We start from the raw sequence: 24,661 nt of genomic DNA, 5'->3' as shown, positions 1-24,661 counted from the left end.
AATATACTAACAAAAGACAACCACTGAACAACAGGTTCCTGACTTAGGACAGGTGAATATAATATATGCAGTGGGTTTAAACGTTTTACCTGGCGCCAACCTTCACCCTAGACCTGATACAGCAGAACAACATTACAACAATAAAAGACGCACTATAAAATATTAATTGAAATGGCTTAACTCTATCAAAAATATTCATATGAATAAAAAAAAAATACAAACACGAGAACAACACATCTCGTGACAAAGCACAAATACAACAATAAAAACCATGTGTCCATACAATAACGACGTTGGAGTAATAATAAAAAAGGGGGGGGGGGTCATGAAGTAATTGTCTTTACAAAATGGCTGTCGAAAAATCACAACATAGTTTAAGAAATATGTATTATGACAATGCATGTATATAAAAAAATACTTATAGTTATATATAAATACAAAAACTTTCAAAATAACAAAAGAAAATGATTACTTTGTTTTCCAACATGTCAGTAATTTTGATGGTCTCAAAGAATCGTTTACCTCTATTTTATGTCTTGTTCAATGTTGTGTGTGGACCTAAAAACACAAAATGAAATTTAATTAAAAATGCTTTAACTGACTTCAGATTGACTGTGTTAAAGACTTAAAAATATTTAATAAACAATTGAATTGGTTATACTACACAATACAAGACAGACAATCAAACTGAAATGTGGAAAAACAAACAACATTTTCTTGTTTTGTCATTTTGAAAGTTTTTGTATTACAAAGATTATTCATATATATACAAGTATTTCTACATGTATTCTAATCAGCACAACGATTTAAGATTATGTGCAAATTTGGGCAATCAATTATATATAAATTCATTTGTTTTTTTGTAACCTTTTCAGTGAAACTTAAAAACATAGAGAATGGTCTGGTACCAATATTATTAATGAGTCCAGAGAGTCTATTTAGTGGTAAATGGAGAAATTTGTTGACAAATAAAGTATATCAGTGTCATTTATCAGCAATTGTAATAGATGAAGCTCACTGTGTTGAAGAATGGTGTGTTATTAGATTAGTTCAATAATGGAATAATGTTATTAAAACATCACTCTTGCATTAAGAAAATATCACTTTTTAGTTATATACTTATAGTCTTCATTCCTGATTTTCAAAGAAGCAGTATAGGATATTTTAAAAATTAAATACACAAAAAACAGTTTAAAAACCATACACTGCTGCTTTCAAAACTATTTTTGTGTATTTGATTTCTAATATATAATTCTGTGCAACTCAAGAAACTTTTTTGTATATATATACATTGTATATATATGTGTGTGCGTTGTGTAATTAAAGAGACCATTGTCACCAAAATATGTTACAATGGGTGATTCTTTCTCTTAGGGACATAATAATAAAATAAAAGCTGTTTGTCATAGGATTTTATTTTGAAATTTGAGGGTGAAATTGCTATAAGAATTTTTAGTCAATCTCTTAGACATAGATATATACATAAATTAAATAATGTTTGAAGAATATGCAGCACCCTGCCTTTATTTTAGGCCAGTAAACAGGATGAAGACTTAAGTTTTTCTCACTTTTCATTTGAAAATTATGATACATTTGATGGGATATTAATTTGGTTATTTAATATATAAGATATTAAATTAATCAATTAAAATGTGCTTGTTCTATCAGCTACAATCCCAACAATTGTCACACTTTTTTTAATGAAATAGGGAAACTTTCACAATATTTCAGGACTGTTCCATTAAATCATACTTGTAACACAGGGAAGACACATCAAAGTTTCATACATTGATACGTGTTCAACTTACATTTAAAATGGAAAAGAAATCCAAGTCTATCATATTGTTACCCTTTTTGAAAGTGTTTTTCCTGGTATCAAGTCTGTTTTAATGGAAAGCTCTAAGATAATTTAAATGCTATAAAAAAATCATCACTTAATCAATTCACTATCACCAATGCTTTCCACTCACTCACCTGCAATTAAGAAAGAAGGACCATGTCATAGTTCAGAAAAAGACAAGACAAAGACAAAATACATGTATATGTATTGAAGTCTCCAAACAATGATGATGATACAAGCATCTATTTTGGATTTGACAAATGTAAGTAGATCTATACTATAAAATATATATCAAGATATTCTCCATACTTATTTTAAAAAGGCAAGTAAAAAAAAGTTATCAGAAAGTAAATGTACAGCTAAAAGATGAAGAAAAACTGTTGTATGCAAAAACAAATAAAATAATAATAAAGTTGAAAGGAATTTTAGGTTTGCACTCTATCCGTCTGTCAATCTGTCTGTGTGGCAAATCATCTTTCCAAACTTTTTTTGTCATGCTTGAAGATATTAGTTTGATATTTAGTATATAGTATAACCATGACAACTTACAGATCAAGTTATAATTTGGTTCGGTCTGATGATTTTTTGCAGAGTTATTGTCCTTGGACTTAAAATTCATGTAAGAAATAAATTTTCAACTGTTTTTTTTTGTATAATTTAAATTTATGTGGCGTCACCTTTTAAAATAATCCATTATCACATTTCTTTCCAACTCTGATAGTGTCCACACCTGCATTACATGTTACAGGTTTTACTGAACCTCTTTCAAGCTGTTATTAGTCCCCTACCAATGAAGTTGAAGGGGGCTTTATGTTTGCACTCTGTTCGTCAGTCCGTCCGTCTGTCTGTCAGTCCGGCAAATCAGCTTTCCAAACTTTTTATGCCCCACCTACGATAGTAGAGGGGCATTATGTTTTCTGGTCTGTGCGTTTGTCTGTCTGTCCTGTGTCAGATTAAAGTTTTTGGTGAAGGTAGTTTTTGATGAAGTTGCCAAACAACTTGAAACTTAATACACATGTTCCTAATGATATGATCTTTTTAATTTAAATGCCAAATTAGAGTTTCGACCCCAATTTTGTGGTCCACTGAACATAGAACATGATAGTGCTAGTGGGGCATCTATGTACTATGGACACATTCTTGTTTAAACATGCTTGAAGATATTGGTTTGATAGTTGGTATATAGTATAACCATGACAAGTTACAGATCAAGTTCTAATTTTGTTCTGGTCGCATAATTTTTTTCAGAGTTAAGGCCCTTGGAAAATTCACATAATCTGTTTAACAAAAAATGTTTTTCATCATGCTTGAAGATATTGACTTCATATTTGCCACATTCTTTAAAAATGACAAGTTATAGATCAAGTGAGAATTTTGATCTGGTCTGATGATTTTTTTTTGCAGAGTTATGGTCCTTGGACTTGGAAAAATCGCATAATCTGTTTTCCAAAAAAAAATTTCATCATGCTTGAAGATATTGACTTCATATTTGCCACATTCTTTAACAATGACAAATTATAGAACAAGTTAGAATTTTTTCTGGTCTGAGATTTTTTTTGCAGAGTTATGGTCCTTGGACATAGAAAATTCATGCAAGAAATAGATTTTCTACTCCTAACAATTATTAACAGTTGTAATGTTGTAGATGTCCTGAAGATGTCCATGATGAAGGATATTTCTTGGTATTTTTTTTCAAGGGAGATAATTGAAATTACTTTGTTTAAAGATGACAATATGTGGCATTAGGTCTTGTAACTCCTCTTAATGACTTTAGCAATATTAATAAAACTTAATTGTACTCAATTCCAGTACATGACCAGAGAATGTGCATAAAGGAAGATATAATTGGTCTGAAATATTTAAAAGGAGATGCTTAACTTACTTATATAGATGTAGTTATTATTTTTTTCACACATGAACACAGAGATATTTCTAATCAGTATCTATTTAAAATATTCTTTCATTGTGAATATAGCAATATATAAATGTTTATGTATTTCTTCTATTAAAAGTCATTAATAGTAATAACACATTCATTCTGTGTCAGAAACTATGCTGTGTTAAATATTTAATCACAATCCAAATTCACAGCGCTTCTCCAAAACCGCTTGTCAGATTTACTTAGGGTTTCATAAAATGTTAGACTTATATGTCTAGGGGAGCCATCAATCTTTCGTTTGTGCATTGGGGTATATTTAGAGGTATTTTTAGTGGCCAAAAGAACAGAGGGGTTTACTATAGAACCCTATGGGATTTTATTTTTTTTTAATTTTTCAAATGACTATAACTTAAAAACAGGAAGTGATGAAGACACGCGGTGTGCAGTAATGATCACAGGACAATAAAACAAAGCAAATACAATATAAGGTGAGTCACTAGGGGTCAACCCCATCCCCTTCAATTTGAGAATGTTCTAATATCTTGTAAACAGTACAGATCCCCACCCTTAAATCATATATATTCTTGTTTGGGACAATAAAACAAATCAAATGAAATATAGGGGAGTCCCTCGGGGTTACCACCACCCCCTCCTGTTTGATAACTTGTAAACGTTCGAGATCACCACCCCTTAACCATATATATTCTTGTATGGATCAATAAAACAAATCAAATGAAATAAAGGGGGAGTCCCCGTGGGGTCACCATTACCCCATTCTGTTTGAGAACTTTTAAATGGTAAAGATATATATTCTTGTATAGGACAATAAAACAAATCAAATGAAATATAAGGAGTCTCTGGGGTCACACCACCCCCCCCCCCCCCCCCCCCCCCCCCCCACACACACTTTTTTGAAGTCTAGATCCCCACAAAACTCATCACAAAATACAATCATTTCAAATTTTCATTGTCATCAAATCCTTTATATGCGTGAGATCGGACAGTTATAATGGGAAAAATTATAGGAGTAGTACCACAGGGTTTATAATTACAGGGGCTTTGTTTTGGGAGACTTTGTAACAGCATCCTGTTATAATTATGTATTTTCCATTATAGGATGGGGTATCCTTAGTGAGTTGACTCACAGTTTTATGCAATACTCACATAATGCATAATACTGTCCACACTCATCAGTGTCCACTACATTGTTTAAGTATTTATTTATTCTGTCTGTATCCTCATACAGTTAAATTTCGTACCTTCATACCCAGAAAGCAGTCCTTAATTTAATAAAGAACACTGATCATATTTGCACATTCTTACTTTTTTGCAGGTTTATAAACAGGGATTGGGTTATGTATATGCATGTTTAAGAAGATTCTAACCAGCTACTCATGCATTATATGATTAGCTTGTGTTATAAATTAAAATCACATGCTATTTGTATGATCATTTGAGTTGCTAAATTAATCAACTAAGGATCATGATACAACATTGACAGCAAAAATTACAGTATTCTTCTTCTTCTGGTTAAGTACAGTCCTCCCAGGAGATTATTATTGTACATTGAATATTTACATATTCAATGTAAGGAAAACATTGTGTAGAACGTGCATATTTATACAGTGCAGTTGTGCTTAATTTAAATCTGGCTAAAAACCACTTAGCCATCTTACATATCTGGACACCCTGCACTCCTGGTTTGAATGACACTAAGGTGGTGCAGGTAACTAGGGACGCTGGTAGTCCATTCCAACTAATTATGGTTTGTATTTTCTAGTACATTATAGGATGTTGAACAAGGTAAAGTATCCATTTCTGATAGTTGCATGCTTTTATATTGAATCACAATATCACACAATTTAAATGCACTATTTACCAATACATCAATAGATCTCCATCTGTTCATTGGACACAAATTATAAAACAACTGCTAATTTTCGTTAACTTATTGTAACATTTATTTTAAGACATCTTTGCACCATATGCTGACTTACAGAAATGTTGTACAGTTATATAGTTTAATCATCGCAAGTATTTGATTGTTATTTATTTTATTCCTTTCCACCAAGCATGTAACATTTACATATAAGGGCAACTGGTTGACATAAAAATCATAAAAACATATACAAATGATGTATGCTGGAAAAGGGATCTGTAACATTCTAAGAACATATTCAGTTTTCTGAAGTAGATTGAGAAACCAGGGTTTATATTCCTTTGGAATTATCATTGCATTAAAAGAATTTGGTTATGATATTTTATGTTGGTCATTCAATCAATGAATATTTTAAAACTTAGATTACATCACAAGTTTATACTTTTAAAAGGATGAATTTTTATAAAATTCAACTTCAATAAATAAAATTTTGTCATCAGAAAGATATAACTACAACCTGTATTTTAGGCAAAAGAATTTAATTTGGCTTTGTTTTAAGATTTTACAAATCTGTTGCAATAAGAATAACAAAGAGTGGTTCATTGATTTTGTTCTCTGATTTTTTCATTAATGACTTATTGTTGCCTTTTATTTAAGAGACTAAATTATACCAATTATTTATTCTCTTTAGGGGTAACAAGTTTCGCACAGACTATTATAGAATTGGAGAGTTGAGGAGTTTAGTACCAAAAGCTGTTATATTAGCATTGACCGCTACATCGACATATTCATCAAGAAAGACAATAGCTCATATACTTGGGATGAATGAATATAAACTGGTAATGGGAAGTTGTGATAGGAGTAATATAAACTATTTTGCCCAAAAGGTATCATTTAGATTACATGACAGTTTTCATTGGGTAGTTTCCAGTCTTCGGGACAATTGTGAGCAATCACCAAAAACAATTATATATTGTAGAAACATAAAATCATGTTCACAAATATATTTATATTTTTTATCTGAACTAAGTGAAGCAGCATACATAGGCACCCCATGTGCAAAAAATTGTCTATTTGCCATGTTCCACCATTCCACACCAGACAAAAATAAAAAAAATATTGAAAATATGAGAAAAAACAGTATTACACGTGTTGTTATTGCAACAACAGCTTTTGGGATGGGAGTAGATATCCCAGATGTTCGATTTGTTATTCATTGGGGTGCATCCCGTAGCATACAAGGATTTATGCAAGAAAGTGGGAGAGCAGGAAGAGATGGTATTACATCAACATCTGTATGTTATTATCATCCTGTTGATACAGCAAAAAATAGTGCAGATGAACAAATGATCAACTACTGTAAAACAAGTGCATGTAGGAGAAATATTCTGGTTCAACATTTTTCTCCAGATATACCTCAATCTAACACCTCACATCCATGTTGTGATAACTGTATAAAGGAGTGTTCATGTTGTGATTGTTTAATGTTAAACAAAGATTTTATAACAGACAAAGAAGATAACATGCTTTGCGAAATTGATGGTATTAAACCTTATAGGCAAGTCTCTAGTGATCAAAGAAATGCAATTCAAATAGATTTAGAGAAAATGGTCGCTGAATTAGCCAAAGAACATGATCACCTTTCTGTTTTGAGTGTAGACATTTTAACCCATTTTAGCAAACAGATGATATCTGATATTGTAAACAACATTCATTACATTTTTGAAATTTCAGATCTGATGGATAACTTTGTTTATGAAAGAAGAATAGCTGATATGATCATGAATATTATAGACACCCAGTTAGATTGAAACTTAACTTGCATTAGCAAGAGATGTGGTAGTATTGCCAATGATACAATTATTTAGCAGAGACTGATTTACAAACAAAAGCCTTATTGTTACAATGTTGCTAATGAAACACCTATCCATCAGTTCAAATGAACTTGTTATTTACTTTGAAACTATTGACCAGTTGTGATTAGACAATTTTGTAAAATTATTAAAGGAGTAGGTCTGGTAAGAGCCAATTTTGGCCTCCAATTTCAGGTTCATCTAACGAAATATTTTGGACACTTTGTAAACACTTAAGTGTCTATTTCAATTGATTAGATTAATTTTTGTGAAAGATTTAAACAGATTTAGTCATTAAAGATGCTCTGATTCAAGCTTAAATAAGAAAAACATATCAAATATGCCAAAAAATGTCACTTTTCAGATGGTTTTTGTCAAAAATGAAAGTGGCCGCATCTGTGTTCATCGTTAACCTTTATATATATGTTATGTATAATCATCAAATTCAACTTACATTTCAGTATTATGAATGAACACGAATGTGACCACTTTTATTTAAGAAGGAAACCATCTTAAATTTAACTAAAATGTTAAAATACATATATGTAGTGAAGATTTCAGTAATTTAGCATAACTTTAAATTTTGCTAATACCTGATATATGTACATTGTATTGTCAAAAACAGCCTATATTTATGTATCAGAAGCATTCTACTTTCCAATGAATAGCTAAAAGATTACAATTTCACAATTTTGTAAAACTGCTATATTTTGGAGCAAAAAACGGGTCTTACTGAACCTACTCCTTTATTCACATCTTTCATATTATTAAAAAGCACAAACCGAGGTCTAATAATATTTGTTATCATTTCAGTTAATTCTGTTGGGTTGTACTCTTGAATATAAAATAATAGAATTTTGTATGATTGCCTATGCATTAGTTCAAATGAAGTGAGTGTAAGCAATTATAGGTCAACATATAGCCTTCAAACATGAGAAAAACATATACCATATGTAGCTATAAAAGGTCACTTTTCTTGAATTTACCTTGCTTTCCACAGGAGAACCATCATACAAAATCATCACCCAAGTTGGCACTATATAGAGGGTGTGGAGCAAGAGGGTGAAATTTGGTTGATGGTTATTAATGGTACCACTAAACTTGATGCTAGGGGATGTCTTGACCTTGTTGTAGGGTATGATTCATTCATTGTTATCTGTCTAATTTATTAAAAAAATATTTTTTTAAAAAGTGATCATCTGATGGGATACTCAAGTAAAGGCTCCTGACTAGGGACAGGCAAATATCAAATGTGGAAGGGTTAAACATGGTTAAGCGCTCTACCCTCCCCTAACCTGGAACTGTGGTGTAACAGTACAGAATAAGGACATAAGAACAAGCTTTGATAATTACGGCGTTATTTTTTCATCTTAAATGCCAAAAGTGAAAATTTTATTTGAATGTTTTATAGATGTTTCTTGTTTTGTTAATAAATTAGAGTGTTGGTTTTCCCGTTTGAATGTGTTTCACTGGTCATTTTGGGGCTCTTTATAGCTTCCTGTTCTGTGTGAGCCACATCTCCTTGTTGGAGGGCATACTTTGACCTATAATTGTTTAACTTTAAATACTTTTTGACTAGGATGGAGATTTGTCTGATTGGCACTCATACCACCTCTTCTTATTTATATATGTATAATGATAAAAACTTGTAACATAAGTGTAATAAAAATTTGCCTTTATATATTGCTATCACGTTGTCGTCGTAGACATTTTAGTTTCCGGACAATAACTTTACTTTAAAACAAGGAATTATTTGAATCTAGAATAATTTTCAATTCTGGAAAATTGAACAAAAATTATGATGAAAACTAAACCAACTAAATAGGGTTAGCCATACGTGCATGGCTAAGGGTGGTAGGTTAGTTCATACCGAAATAATAGTGAAAGTAAAATTAGCATTAGCCATGCATGCATGGCTAACCCTATTTAGTTGGATTACTTTTCTTCATATATTTTTATCAATTTTCCAGAATTCAAAATTATTCCTAATGCAAATAATTCCTTGTTTTAAGTGGTTGGATCTCTATGAAACTTCAACAAAAGGTTCAATACCCAAAAATGAAGGTTGGGATTGGTTTTGGGGGTGATGGTTCCACTCGTTTAGGGAAAAGGGGCCAAAACGAGCATTTTTCTGGTTTCTGCACAATATCTTGTGAATAACTTCTTTTTTGATTGCTCCAAAATTGTACCACAAGGTTAAATACCACAAGTAGAAGGTTTGGATTGATTTTGGGGGTAATTGCCAAAACCGTTCAGGAAAGAGGGGCAAAAAAGGGTCAAAAAGAAACATTTTTCTAGTTTTCAGACAATAACTTGTGTGAAAGTGTATGGATATCTTTTAAATTGTACCACATTATACAAAATAAAATTTCTTTGAATAAAAAAAAATTTTGGGGTGTAAATTTTTTTTTTGGTGATGGGGGGTGGGCCATTTTTATTTTTTCAAATTATAGGTTTTTCTCAAAACTCATTTTGTATATAACAGTTTGACTAAGTATTGAGTAAAACTACAACTGAAAATAAATTCAAATTATTTAACCAATTTCAAGTTTTTGACTACATTTATTTTTTGTAAAATATTTAATTAAAATCCAAATTCAGACCTGCATCAAGCTTGAATATTGTGTCCATTTTTGACCTTACTGTTCAGCATTGGACATCTGCAGACATATCTAGCTGCACTAGGCAAGGCACATTTTTAGCCAATGGTATTTAGATAAGAAATACTTTACAGCAGGACAAGGGAGAATTTAACTTCAATGTTCTTATAGGCATAGCTAAAAAGCAAGGAAGGTTTTCATAATTTAATTGAAGCATACTCCTAATAATTATTAGGTATCTGATTGAATGTTATGATTTTTATAAGTTATAATAACAAAATAGTTTCTGACAATAGAAATAGTATAATTGTGATTATAATAACAGATCTATTACAGATAAATACAATGTAAATGTTTGAAATACAAATTAAACTAATTGAAAACTTAGAATTGTTTTTTACTGCTCAATCAAAAAATTAACTGAATTAATGAGTATAATAACTTTGCCATGTCACTGAGAGATGACTAATGCGTTATTTTTTCATCTTAAATGCCAAAAGTGAAAAAGTTGAATACGGACATTTTTTTTGGGTAACTTTTTTCAAACAACAAGTGGTATAACAAGTATAAATCAAAAACATCAAAGTAACAAAGAATGACAAAATTAGGTTTATCATAAAAACTAAAAATTAAATACTACATCAAAAACTATATTTACTGATCATGCCAAAATAATCAAAGATGAAAAAAAACACATTTATGAAGTGAATTATTTATAAAATGAGTATTATTTCAATGAAAGACAATTCTTTGCTTTTAATTTTTATAATTAACTCAATTTGGACAATGTATTTTTTTATTGATATGTACATGTTAAGTTTATTTTTTTGTTCTTATTCATTTTAGAATTTTTTTAACATCAGAATGATTCTGTATTGTAAATAGACATCTGTAATAAAATAATGAAAGGAAGAAAGATCCACCCACTACTCATTGACTATTTTTTAGCTCATCTTTCATTCTTTCTTTTTTTCACTTGACCCATTTAAGACCATTTTTCACATTTAATTTTCCATTTTCCTTAACTTGTAAATATCTGTCAAACAACTTAAACAATAACAAGTCAACTTGAACTGAATGTTTGTAAGTGTATCTAGTATACATTTTATAATTTAATTCTAACTCATATAAAAAAAGACAGATGTTGCTTAATAGAATATAGGTATAAAAACATTTTTCTACTTCATGTATCTTAAAAACTAAATCACATAGAGCAAACCAGGTTGTGAAGTAAAATGATCTACAGGTAAAGTTCTTCATGAAAATGAGAAGTAAAACTGATACCTAGCACAACATACATAAATATATACCAAAATAAAGTATGGATTATTATCCAATATAAGCTTCAGATAAAATAACATTTTTAAAGCATCATATAAAATTTTAAAAAGTTATTTCCAGTACAACATGAGTGTGGTGGAGGTGCACTTCCAAAAATTCTAGGTTACTTTACTTATAAAATTATTTTTACAAAAACAACATAAAAAGATAAAAATCTCCAAATGTATTGTTCATAGCCTTCTTTACAAATTGAATCCAACATGATTGTTTTAGTTAGATTATCATGTACTATTATGAATAACTGTCAATTGTTTGTTAAAAGTGCTATAGTATTTAACGTATTTAATGTACAAGAACAATACTTTTATTTGTGTAATTAAATGTTATTAATGTTATTTTATGTACACAGTGAAATCTGTCTAAACAGAACCTAGTACAATGTATAAACAAAAAAAATGTCTTCACAAAACATGTTTTTAAGTTCAGTTATTTCAAATATTATGCAATTTGAACATGAATAAACCAATTATATTTCAAAACTGAACAAAAACTGGTCCCTACAAAGTTATGTTTAGACAGATTTCACTGTACTAGTATAGCTACTAAAGTATACTGTATTTTCTTTTATAAATCCACACTTTCAAATAACTAAAAAACATAAAACATCATATAAAATTTCAAAAAGTAATTTCAAGTACAACCTTTAAATAATCAACATGTTAGTAACATGAGCATGGTGGAAGTAAAACTAGAAAAAATATTAAAAATAAAATTTGTTTTTTGCACAAGTTTCCAAAACTTCTTGGATACTTTACTTTGAAATTGATTTTAGATAAAAACATAATAAAAATGATAAGAATCTCTTGTTAAGTTTTATATAACTTGAACTACATTTTAAGAGAAAAAACATGCAATTCACTTAATATTCATGGCCAAAAACTGCACATCAGTTTTCAAAAAGGTGATATTGATTTGATATACATTTCATTATCTATAAATGATACATTGGAAAAAAACTACACTTATACAATTTTAAAGATATTTGATTTCAAAATAATGTTAGTTTTTGTAGCTTACTAAACAAAGAACAATTTTAAATGTTCCTTTATTATGTTCATATAATTAAAATCAGATTTATATTTTGGTAGTCTTGAAAAAAATCAGTCTTCACTCTTCTGTATTTTTGTTTATATATTTAATAAATTTTGAACATTTATTTTGTTTATACTTTATATTTAGAATTATATATATTAGCTGTCTAAAGAATAGGGATATATTTTAATGCTTAAGCTACAAATGTAGTTATAAAATTAAATATAGATATGACATTAAAATGCATTTTTGCGCAAGGCATACTCTCCCTTTTTTTGGATGATGTATGTTTGAAATTCCTTAATGTCAATACTTTGAAACATATCTTTTTTGTCTTGTTTAATTGCAGAATGCTCCCTTCCTGGTACTTTCTTGAAGACATTCACATCTACCAGCTGTTTCACCAAAGTTTTTCTATCTTTGTCAAGCTTTTGTGTACGGTGAAAAGCAGATACTGGTGCAAGTTTTAATTGGGAATGTAAATTTTCTTCTATGGCATTTATTGCCATCATAGTTTTCCCGATTCTTTCTACCACTTCTGCTGAATGGTTTGGACCGAGTAACTTTACTCTTTGTTTAGCATATTTATTAAGAAGTTCCATAACATAGTCGCCATCTAGGTTGTGACCTTCTCCACCCCTGAGGTTAATGAAGCGGTTATGGATAACTTCATGCCTTTGCCTAGGGGTGTACAAGGCATTAACACCTGCCATTAAAAGAAATCCTTCGAGACGATATTTAGTTTTATGTGCCTGATGGTAAAGAAGTGTGGCATACTTCCAGTGTCGAAGAATCCTAATTCCATCTCCATATCTGGTTGCTAAAATAGATATTTTCCTTAGCATTCCCAGCTTGCAGAAATTAGTGGCATAACTATAAACATAATCATCCTGTTGGTGCAATTCGTTGGTGTCTTCCCCTGATTCTAAATTATCAATCGAACTTTCAATGTCATTTAAAAAATATTTATCTACAATTTGTCCACATAATTGGAAAATGTAATGTTTTTGTGTATGGGCATCTGCCAAGTGCAAACCTTTTGGCAGTTTTGGACACTTACTGGACATATCATTCATTTCCAAATGCTTCAAAGCAGCAGCAATTACATGGGCTTCTGTTGTTAAATCAATGAATTCACCATCAGCATGGTAATCCTTTGAAACTTTGGTAACTACATTTCGTCTATTTATCAGATTTCGGAGCTGATATAGAGTTCCAGCATCTCTACAGCTTGTAGTCAAATAGAACTTGTCCATAATTACCTGAAATAAATAACACATACATGTATAAAATAAAGGATTAGATACATAGAAATGTTACAGGGAAACCTTTGTAAAGCAAATCCCATAGGGCAACAAACCTTTAAAGGGACTGATTAAAATTTATCTAGGCATGGGACCAGTGCAAATTGGAATGGGACATGCACTGTTTTAAAGCAAAATTTCCAGGGGAAGTTTTTTGGTATTTGGTTTAATGCTGTCAATCCTATTATGTTATAAAAAATAAGTAAAAAAGCTACAAACTTCTGTTTGAATAAAATACAGATGGTCACGTTTAAAATTTTAAATACCTTTTCAAAATCAACTTTGATTTTTATGAAATTTATCTTGTATCTCTTTCATATACTCTTTTAAAAATCTGTATATCAAAGTATCAATGTGATTTAAACTTTTTTATAGCTCATTCAATTTCGCACTGGTCCAATGCCTTGAAAACTTTTGACCGGTACTTTATACTATCACTTGTCCTCTGTCATCTTTCTTCCTAAACTTTTCATACAGGTCCACTGTTTCAGGTAAGGGTGAGGGGTGGCGCCTTTTTATACATCTAAACCAACTGCCTTTAAATGTACCCGTCTTATGTCAGGAGCCTGTTGTTCAGTGGTGTGTTTTTAGGGTGTGGTTTGTTTGTGTATCTTGTTTCTCATGTGTATGTAGATTAGACAGTTGGTTTTCTTGTTTGATTTGTTTTAAACTGGTAATTTTGGTGCCCTTTACAGCTTGCTGTTTGTTGTTAGGTATAAGGCTCAACTTTGAAAGCCATACTTTGACTTACAATTGTTAACTTTAAATACATTGTGACATGGACACAGAGTTGTCTCATTGGCACTCATACCACATCTTCTGATTTATAATGTAGTAAAAAAAATCTATTTCACCAGAATTGGATAAAAAATTGTTTATCCTGGTTAAAAATTTCAAAAACTCAATCTATCTAAAATAAATAACCTGCAAAAAGTTCATCTTTTCATGGAAATCTTCCACCATTGCAAAAACTCCTTCCAATCTTTCCTCTGGGGTGTCTCCATCTAGTCTGGCCATATGAGCACACCTAATTCTCTCTACAGACAACTGATCACCTCCAACTGCTATAGGTCTGAGACCTGCATTAGTTTCATCTCTTCAAAATAGTTTTAAAAAATAATTATTTTTGAGGTAAAAATATTACAGTTATTTGCACTTTTGGACACTCATTAGGAAGGTATTGCTTATAAATACAATAGGACCACTATTTTTTGTTGTCCCCTTGCTGGCCAAATTATTTATTTTCTCTAAATTCAGAATCAAAATCTTTATTTACGAAAAAACCATTCCCTGCCCCCTGCAAGTTAAATGGTCCATTCCTTAGTCCTTATGAAAATCTATAACTATATTGAAGTTCAAGGTCATAGGTCAGTGGCACAGTGGTACTTACAATTTACTTTACCACCCTTGTGAATACACAAGAATCTAAATTTTTTAATGAGTTTTGACATACTTTATCTTTAGAAAAATCTTGAGCTATTTTAATTTTCAAGGTCAAAAGTAAAGGTCACAGAGTTAAATCTTTCAACATTATATGTCAAAGGTCATTAACATTGTCAAGTCTTTACACAGCAAGGGGATACCAGGCTTCATGTAAATATGAATTGGTAAATATTAGCTTAATAGATGCATTGTATAGAACCTTTAAGGCTGTAAAAGGATACATTCAATTTTGGTTATAACAAAGAGTTTTTAAGGCAAATGCAATGCCCATAGTGTTATTATTTTTATACTGTATGTGTCATTTCTTTTTAAACTTAGACAGAATCCAGACTGTAATTCGCAGCAGCAATCACCTTATATCCTCTTTAGCAAGTTCTTCTTCTGATCTTGTACCAGGAACGTATTGTTGCAGATACCTCAAAATCTCAATCATTTCACTTGTTTTATTTTCATTGAGGGGTAGAATGCCTAGTGGTACCTAAAATTAAAATTATTCATTTATGTTAAGATTATTGTCAAGACATTTTTCAATTGTTATTAAATGAAAATAAATATTTGAGTCTTTAAATTGGTGGATTAATAGGTGTTAAACATTAAGTGTCATATTGGAAGAGCATGTAATTGATTTTCAAACAGACCATTTACGGATTTACATGCTGACTTCACAATGAAACAATATTGCCCTTGACAAATATTTGGTACTATTTTTAGATATGAGCATATCTGTCATTTTTCAAAGTAAGAAGTACAATGTGTAGAGCTTAGAATGTGCAAAATGTAAATCCAACTGTTTGCCAAGATAAATCCAATAAGACTAGCTGGCATCCACAAGACATATATAGAGTCATGTGTCCATTGTTGATGGCAAAGACAGTTAATGCTGGACCTTTTTGTTGTGAACTCAAATATTTGGCTTTTCACTCCAGTTATTTAAACTTATTTTGTAGCATTGGTGTTTCTCGTTCCTATATTACCTATGCAGTATTTTGCGGAATGATTTTTTTGTCTTTGAAGGGTTATTCATTTTTACCTTATTGTTGTAGATTTTACTTAAAAAATTATTTTTTTATTATTGTCTTCTGCTTTTTTTTTATAAATTTTGAATGTTTAATATATCAGATGTTCTCAATTATGTATGTGTATAAAGCCTTACCACTGTTGATTTTTGTTTCATCTGCTCGCTATATTGGTGGTAGAAACCTTCGGGTATACATTTCTGGTATGGCATAAAACTTGTAAGGTGTTTTGTTAGAATTGAAGCTGTAACCTGAATCATATCAGTCCTTAATGAGGATATGTCATCACAGTTTGGCAGAAAATCTCCAATTGGAATATGCTGTAAATTTCCAATTGGTCTCTCATTAGGAAGGTCTTCACAAATAACTCTGTCTTTAATTGCCATTAATTGTATGTAATGCTTCGATTCATTTTGATGGTCTTCTGTCATATTACGCACTTTGATGTGGAAATCTAAGTTGTCTAAATTAAACCTATATGCAGGATTTAAATCACTGGTGTTTGTTTGCGATTTGGTTTCATTTGGTTTTGAATAGCCATGATCTGTATCGACAGTTGTAGAAGAAACAGTGCCAGGTCTTGAATATGAATGATCCATGCTAGAATCATTACAAAGGTTTTTATTGATGGAAGATCTTATATTGTCCTCAACATTTTTTTTTAGTTCAAGCATACACTTTTCGGTTTTCACTTTGAGCTTATGCAAATCTTTATTGACAGTACTGTATGAATTGCAAATACCAAGCTTTGAAAGCAGAAAGTATCCCTTCTTTTGCAGTTGGTTGTTGTACAGGGATATGCCAACAGATCTTTGTAATGAATTCAAAAAAACATTGCGGGTATGAAATAAAATGGAAGCAGCTGTTACTATTCTGATGTCATTAGTAACACCTCTCCCATTCATCCCTGCAGAACTTAAAATAGACCAAAACAGAGGATTGTCCCTTTGCAATTCATCAGACATACTCTTAAAGTTCAGTTTATCTATATCCTCTATTTGTTCTGTGAAGCATGTTTTTTTCTTTTTTTGCACAATTTGAGCATATCTTTTTAATTACATTACATATACCAGTAATGGTCTGTTTTCTGATGTCTTCAGATTGGTGGTTTAACAAAGATTTTACGGCCAAAAAAACACTGCCATTTGCAATGTGGTGAATTGTTTTAGACAATTTTCTTTTATTGTTAACTGATCTGTACTGTACCATTTCATATCTGTAATTTTCACCTGTTAGGTTCTTCTTTGAAGATTTATCAAGAGAAGGACATGGTTCAAATGTTTGACATGATTTTTCTATTGTAGAAGGTGCTTGACAAGATTTTCCAACATCATGTGCAAATTCTGTTTGACAATACTGGTTGACATTGAGATTTATTTTGCAGTGTGGAGTCTTTTCTGGTATTAATTCCTGTTTGTTTGTTTCAAAACCTATAATAATATATACTATGCATTATAACCAGCTGAATAAAAAGGTTGAAATATTTGATTTCAGTAAATTGAAAAGATCATTGATTAGATTTATATCCCAAGAAGATAAATATGTTTTTCAACCTAGTTTTATGACCGTTCTTGTAAATAAGTCAACCTGCTCTGGTTCACATTTTTCCAAAAAATAATATATAAAGCGTACTTACTTGATCAGTAAAGATTTATATTAATATCTCGCAATTCATATTACATAAAAGATTACTGCTCATAACTTGTATTCCATTTCTTGTCCATGTAATATCCATTTGTAATGTGCTTCTTGATCAAAAGTTGCTGATATTTGACTCATTCAAAATAATGTCTGCACTGCAAACTTATATTTAAAAATAACAGTTTGACAGATGCATAACTATTTAAGAATGGCCAGTATTAAAAGCTTTGTGAACATGCAGTGCTTGAACTGAAAAGAAACTAGAGTGGTCATTAAGAAATGATATGCATTGCTATATTTAGTAAACAATATCTCATATATAGGGATTTTGATACAGTGTCCATAGGCTAATTAAAGCTAACAACTTGGCCCATTATTTATACAAAAATTAGCAGAGTGGAATGAAACATGTAATCTATCTTTAAACCTTCATATTAGGCAAAGATAAAAAAATAACTTCAATATCTTAAGAAATTTTGAAAAACTTCATATTAACATATTTGTTTTCTCAAGTGCACAAATACATGTCCAAAACCCGTTATTTTAGCATAAATCAGCACAGCAGAAAAACTATTATTTTATAGTATAACTATTATTTTAATTAAATTTTACAACTCAAAAGCCGGTTATTTTGGCCAAGATCAGCAGAATGGAAACGTTAACTTTATCTGTAAGTTTTATAAGTGGACCTGAATAAACAAAAAAATCAAGTACTGTAAATATCTTTAGTTGTTTAAAAAAGTGAGCATATTTGGTTTTGATGGAATGACAGAATAGCACTGTAAATTACTCACTGCCCATATTCAAACTCTGTCAGAGTGTTTTAGTTGTTAGGATTGTATACAAGTTTAATAAAATTTGAAACAAGTGTGGACACAGATCAGCATGGATAGTATCCAGCATTCTGAGAGTATTGCATGGCAATACATAGTCCCCTACCAGTAAAAATTCATTTTTCCCGAAAACAAAATTTGAACTTGATGTGTAAATTGTCATGTTAAAACTATTAATACCAAATATCAAATCAATATAACGGTAGTCAGGCATGACCAACAAAGAGTGCAGAAAATTGGTTAATAATGTGATTTTTCTAGGTCTAAGGATCATATAACGCTGCAAAATATCATCAAATCAGAACAAAATTTAAACTTGATCTGTAACTTGTAATGGTAAAACTATAAACAAAATATCAATCAAACTCTTTAAGTATGACAAAAAAAATAGTGAAAAATTTATTTCTTGCATGATTTTTTTAAGTCCCAAGGACCATAATTTGCAAAAAAATCATCAGACCGGAACAAAATTCTAACTTGATCTATAACTTGTCATGGTTAAACAATATGGCAAATATGAGGTCAATATCTTCAAGTGTGACAAAAAAAAGTGTCGAAAACAGATTACTTATGTGATTTTTCTAAGTCCAAGGGCCATAACTCTGCAAAAAATCCCCAGACCGGAACAAAATTAGAACTTGATCTGTAACTTATCATGGTTATACTATATACCAAATATCAAACCACTAACTTCAAGCATGACAAAAAAAGTGTGTAAAGCTGATTTGCCGGACTGAAGGATTGACAGACGGACTGACTGACGGACAGAGTGCAAACCTAAAGTCCCCTTCAACTTCGTTGGTAGGGGACTACTTAGGACAGACCGAAGGATGGACAGATAACAAGGGTAACACTTAAATGTACCCTTTGCCTTGCTGCAGGGACATAAAAAGACACAATTATGAAGTAGAATGCTTACTCATTGCCCATTAAAAGGATATTTGTTGTATCATAACAGTTTGATATGAATTAAATGTACTACAAATGTATTTATTCAGTTACAACTTCTGATTTTTAAAGTGATTATTGAACTGAAAAAATGTTTTTTTCTTGCACTAGTTTGTATAATAAAAGTTGTTTTATATGCATTGTAGTTTTCCCCCTTTTAAAAAACATGCTAAAATTTACACCAACACTTAAAATACAAAGTAAATTCATTTGTTAACATTTCCAATTTTGATTATTTATAAGAGAATCTTCTTAGATGTTTTCTTAAAAAAGATTTGTAATTTAGAGAGTTAAGTTGCTTGAAATTTTAATGCCTAATTTCAGGATAGCAAAATCCAGTTTAGGCAGTTATAATTTTTAAATGATGACATGCAAAATAGAATACAGAATAGAAAATGGGTATGTCAAAGAGACGACATTCCAATCAACGGACACATAACAGCCAAAACCCTAATGATAATAACATCCAAGGCAACATCAAAATTCATGTAAATGCTTTCTTATGATTATTAATAACAGTTTTATTTCCCTGAGCAAACATTAACCATTGCACATTCATTTAGTATCTGCATGCATTAATTAAAAATGGATATATATTTGTCGAATTGCAATGTGAAAAACTGAGGGGTATATACATGTATAATTGTCAATTCGTTCTGATGAACCTTAACATTTTTAGATACATGTACATGTATGTAAAAGTGAAAAACAAGCTGATTCCTTTTTTCATAAATGTGAATAATTTATCATAAATTAACTTAATTTTGGTTAAATCGAAACTATTATTACTGGTATATAATTCTGATGATGTTGTACAAAAATATGAGGTTTGTAATGATATTGACATTAAGACGTTTATTGAAATTCAAATAACCATAATAAAAAATTGATGTTGCCTTTATATAAACAGTTAGTAAAATATTCATGCAATAACTTTTTTTTCTTTTACCTCTAACATCATGTTGCAAAGCTGATTTGTGTCTTTTCCCAGATGGTTGTTGTAAGGAACATAAGCGCTTTCTTGGTACATTTTCTTGCAGCTGCTGTGATTTGGATTCTATTTTTTCTGTCAAATCGTCTGCTTTTGCATATAGATTTAGAGCTTTTTCAATTGACCTGAATATTAAAGAAATTTCATATTTATAATTATGGGTAGCCAAATGAACAGACAAATGACAGACTAAGTTATCAGTATAAATAATGTATGTATTAAAAGTTTTAAATAATTTATATATATATTATGAGACTATTTAATGTTTGAATAATAGCCAATGATAAATCTTACGAGGCGATAGATCATATAAATATGATGCAGTACACTACCAAATATAAAATGCAAGTCTATAAATGTACAACATCACCAAAAAATGTGCTTAGCCAAGCGCAGCTGGATACGACCGCAGAGGTCCAATCCTGAACAGTTTGGGCAATTAGGACAATATTCAAGCTTGATACAGGTCTGAATTTGGATTTTAATTAAATATTTGACACATAATAGTTTTCTGTCACAGAATAAATGTAGTCAAAGAACTTGAAATTGGTTAAATGATACGAATTTATTTTCAATTTCATGCTGTTGCGCAATACACTGTGCTGTAGTGCAATACACTGCGCTGTTGTGCAATACTTAGTAAATCTGTTTTTAGACTATAGACAAAGAAATAGCAAAATAAATTGTGAGAAAAACCTAAAATATAAAAAAATAAATTAAAAAAAATTGCCCCCCCCCCCCATAAAAAAAATGTTACCCCCTAAATTTTTTTCCCAAAAAAGTGGTTATTTCGTAAATCTTGAAGAAGAAAAAAATGTGCCCCCCCCAAAAAAGATTTATTTTTACCCCCCCAAAAAAAAAATTGATAAGAAATTGTATTTTTGTAAAATGTGGTACAATTTCAGAGATATCCATACACTTTAACACAAGTTATAGTCGTTAACTAGAAAAATGCTTGTTTTTGTCCCCTAATTCCTAAACGGTTGGGACCATTACCCCCAAAAACAATCCCAACCTTCCTTTTGTGGTATTGAACCTTTTGCTTAAGTTTCATAGAGATCCATACACTTAAACTAAAGTTATTGTCTGGAAACCAATGTGTCTACGGACGACGACGACGTGATAGCAATATATGAACGCAAATTTTTTCGGTCGTATAAAAAACAATTTGGTGATGTTGTATGTACATTTTTAGACTTATATTATGGAACTATATAGTTATTTTGTGTACACTGTACATGTATCATATACATTTGATTGTTAGATGTGAATGCATATCAGCATGATCAGTGTGTTTTAGGGAGGCAACAATTTGTAGTCATTGCGCTAAGCTGTGCATACCATTACCAATAATTTGCTATTATGGTGTTTTACAAATTAAAGAAGTGTACTGTGAGTCATTAGCCTAATTTCTCCACAAAAATAAACTTAATTGTCATGTACTGTTTTCAACATATCATACATTTTTGTGGTGTTTTAAAAATATGACTGAGACTCTTTAATTTAATATTGAAAAAGGAAATTCCAAGTTACATTTAATAATGAAAAATGGTCATTTGAGTATCCCTTATCCACTTCAAATACACATGCTGACTTCATTATTATTATGACATGTTCATGAAGTGTTTGAAGAATGGAGTTGAAAACTGTAAAAGGAGTTAATTATACAAATTTTTAACCCTCTTTCTGCAAAAATATAAATTTTCAAATCTAATAAATAAAAAGTTCTTCAAACATTTCCAAATAGCATGTGTAAAGGTGTAATATTTTCCTTTGATAATTCAGAGATATTGGTAAAAAACTGTATGAGAAGATTTCATAAAGTTTGAGATATTGTGTGTTTTTAAAAATTAATAAGTTTCACATTCACCTAAAAATTAGTTTAAAAATGAGGGGCCAGATTGGGGGGGGGGGGGGGGGGGGGGGGGGGGGGGTGGGCTCATCATGATTCACAAGTTGATTTTTTTGTCAATCATGATTCACAGAAAATAAATTTCCATGATCACGGATCACGAAAAAAATATAATAAGGGAAAAAATCTGTAGAAAAACGGGTAACGATAGTGAAAATACACCAATCACGAAGAACGAAAATAATCCATCAGGCCCCTCAATAATATTGGAACTATAACAGGTATAGAATTTCAACATGTGCTTTTCAAGATAATTTTGACCACTTGAAATGCTATTTCAAAGTTTGTGCTTCTGTCTTAAACTGTGATTAGAAGATAATCAGGTTTTTAATGTGTTGGTAAATTTATTAAAAAGAATATGAGTTAATAATGTAATAATTGTATTTTAACTGTATTTAAATTGTATGTATCTACATACATGATATATATATGTATCTATGCAAATAAATATTCTTTTTCCTTATTAATGTATGCTCTGTATGATCCTTGTGTGCCCCTAATTGAAAATAAAATATGTTGTGTTCTTTTCAAGATACAACTCTCCTTCCAAGTCACATTGTATTAATAGTTCACAACTATAGGTAAAATATGGCCTTCAACAAGGAGCCTTAGCCAGTCAGGGGAACACAACTTGACAATTAAAACCTATTTTGTTGTTCTCTCGTGAGTAAATTCCCATTGATCAGCATTAAACAGTACCAAATATATATTTAATTTGTTTTCATAGCTTTTAAATTTTCATTTGCTTCTTAGTTGCTTTAGTCATGATTGTGGTTATTGTTTTTTGGATTGCTTTGCATAGTGCTATTCTATTCATTTTGTGTGTGCTTATATGCTATTCTTAAATATGTATGCTTTGTTTGCCTTGCACGTATATCATATTCATTCTATGTCTGTATGTATGTATGTCTGTTCTATGTTTGTGTTTTGTTTTATATATTCGGTGAAAAGCTCACAAGAGGTTATCATAGGCGGATTTGGTGGTGGGCTCGGGGGGCCCTGGCCCCCCCTTGCGTGGGAAAAATTTGGTTGATTATATAGGGAATCACTGAAGCATGACTGGAGCGGGCCCCCCCTTAGGTCAGTCAGCGGGCCCCCCTTTATGAAAAGTTCTGGATCCGCCACTGCTTATGTTTTTGTATGTTGTAAACCATGCCGAATGAAATTAAAGTTTTCTTATCTTATCTTATATAAAAATTAAAAGGCTGGGGCGATCTGTGACGAATGAGCGTTTGGGTACCCTGAAGTTACAGCTAAAACTGCACCTATAATCACAGGAATCAGAAATTCTATCAATTTGGGGGTCTGTAAAAGTTGAACTACACTATCACAGGAGAGCTTCTCTCGTACATACCATTTACATTGATGACAAACGTAACTGCCAAAGTTCTCTTTGCACTGTAGATTAGTTTCATAAAATTTACAACAGTTTTCGAATGCGGAACCAACAGAGCCACTTTTAGATAAGGGAGCTACCATTTGATTTTTATGGGGGGGCTAGGATGAAAAATTTTGTCCTGCTTTTTTTTTAGTTGTAATCCCTGTCCTGCCTTTTTATTTTTTACTCTATTTGGTACTGCCTTTTTTTTTACTAGTTTATCCTGACTTTTTTTTACACAAATTGTCATCCTGCCTTTTTTTTTTACCAAGTTGCTCATCCTGCCTTTTTTTTTTACTCAAAACTCCTGTCCTGCCTATTTTTTTCAAATTTCATCCTAGCCCCCCCATAAAAATCAAATGGTAGCTCCCTAATATGAGATACTTTCTTGAACCAACTGTTGAACAAGAAACACATAGAGATGTGTTTGGCACAACTGAGTGAGAAATGTATAAACTTGAGATAGACTCAGCTGATTTGGATGCCACGTCCATTGATAGTCCATTTCCTCTGTTCGGTTTTATCTAGTGTTAACATGAATAGAAGATAAATCTTGAAACTTTCCGAAAAATTAAAACTAGCTCATTTGCATATTTTGTCACGCCCCAACTTAACAATTATTCAATGCAATTGAATCCAGACTCTACATATAGGATATGGAGCGTCTGGATGATCGAGACTAATCATTTACCAAAGTGGCTAAATTACAAAATTTATCCTTTTTTTACCATTAATAGGATTGAAGACTGCAAGCTGTTCTTTAGAGAGGTA

General features: G+C 30.9%; 3 protein-coding genes across 3 annotated transcripts in view; 1 reads left to right on the top strand and 2 right to left on the bottom strand.

Moving 5' to 3' along the window:
• Positions 1 to 286: 286 nt before the first annotated feature.
• Positions 287 to 24,387, bottom strand: LOC143083442 (uncharacterized). Its single transcript, XM_076259703.1, has 3 exons — positions 23,867 to 24,387; positions 20,559 to 20,725; positions 287 to 558 (listed from the first exon to the last, which is right to left on the bottom strand). Exons 1-3 carry the CDS (start codon positions 23,989 to 23,991, stop codon positions 530 to 532), a joined length of 321 nt encoding a protein of 106 aa, XP_076115818.1. The 5' UTR covers positions 23,992 to 24,387; the 3' UTR covers positions 287 to 529.
• On the bottom strand, positions 11,381 to 15,644 carry LOC143083439 (uncharacterized). Its single transcript, XM_076259697.1, has 3 exons — positions 15,525 to 15,644; positions 14,653 to 14,824; positions 11,381 to 13,686 (listed from the first exon to the last, which is right to left on the bottom strand). Exons 1-3 carry the CDS (start codon positions 15,602 to 15,604, stop codon positions 12,661 to 12,663), a joined length of 1,278 nt encoding a protein of 425 aa, XP_076115812.1. The 5' UTR covers positions 15,605 to 15,644; the 3' UTR covers positions 11,381 to 12,660.
• LOC143083441 (E3 SUMO-protein ligase KIAA1586-like) overlaps positions 24,302 to 24,661 on the top strand; it is a 33,878-nt gene continuing 33,518 nt past the window's right edge. Inside the window, exon 1 of the mRNA XM_076259701.1 lies at positions 24,302 to 24,658. The gene's annotated coding sequence lies outside the window, so the exon portion shown is untranslated. The remainder of the gene's footprint in view (positions 24,659 to 24,661) is intronic.

Source organism: Mytilus galloprovincialis, chromosome 7, assembly GCF_965363235.1.
Source record: "Mytilus galloprovincialis chromosome 7, xbMytGall1.hap1.1, whole genome shotgun sequence".
NCBI classification, from domain to species: Eukaryota; Metazoa; Mollusca; class Bivalvia; order Mytilida; family Mytilidae; genus Mytilus; species Mytilus galloprovincialis.
The sequence above is the reverse complement of the archived record's forward strand: the minus strand, read 5'-3'. Positions and strand labels throughout refer to the sequence as shown.

Bases quoted from the DNA above. Each gene is read 5' to 3' on its own strand.
- LOC143083439 (XM_076259697.1), bottom strand. From the start codon at position 15,604: ATGATTGAGATTTTGAGGTATCTGCAACAATACGTTCCTGGTACAAGA. The intron at 14,825-15,524 runs GTGATTGCTGCT...ACTATTTTGAAG, and splicing joins CTTGCTAAAGAGGATATAAG to AGATGAAACTAATGCAGGTC. The intron at 13,687-14,652 runs GTTATTTATTTT...TATTTATTTCAG, and splicing joins AAAAGATGAACTTTTTGCAG to GTAATTATGGACAAGTTCTA.
- LOC143083442 (XM_076259703.1), bottom strand. From the start codon at position 23,991: ATGGTAGCTCCCTTATCTAAAAGTGGCTCTGTTGGTTCCGCATTCGAA. The intron at 20,726-23,866 runs GTATGTACGAGA...TTTAATATTCAG, and splicing joins GTTTGTCATCAATGTAAATG to GTCAATTGAAAAAGCTCTAA. The intron at 559-20,558 runs GTAAAAGAAAAA...TTGTGTTTTTAG, and splicing joins TTTGCAACATGATGTTAGAG to GTCCACACACAACATTGAAC.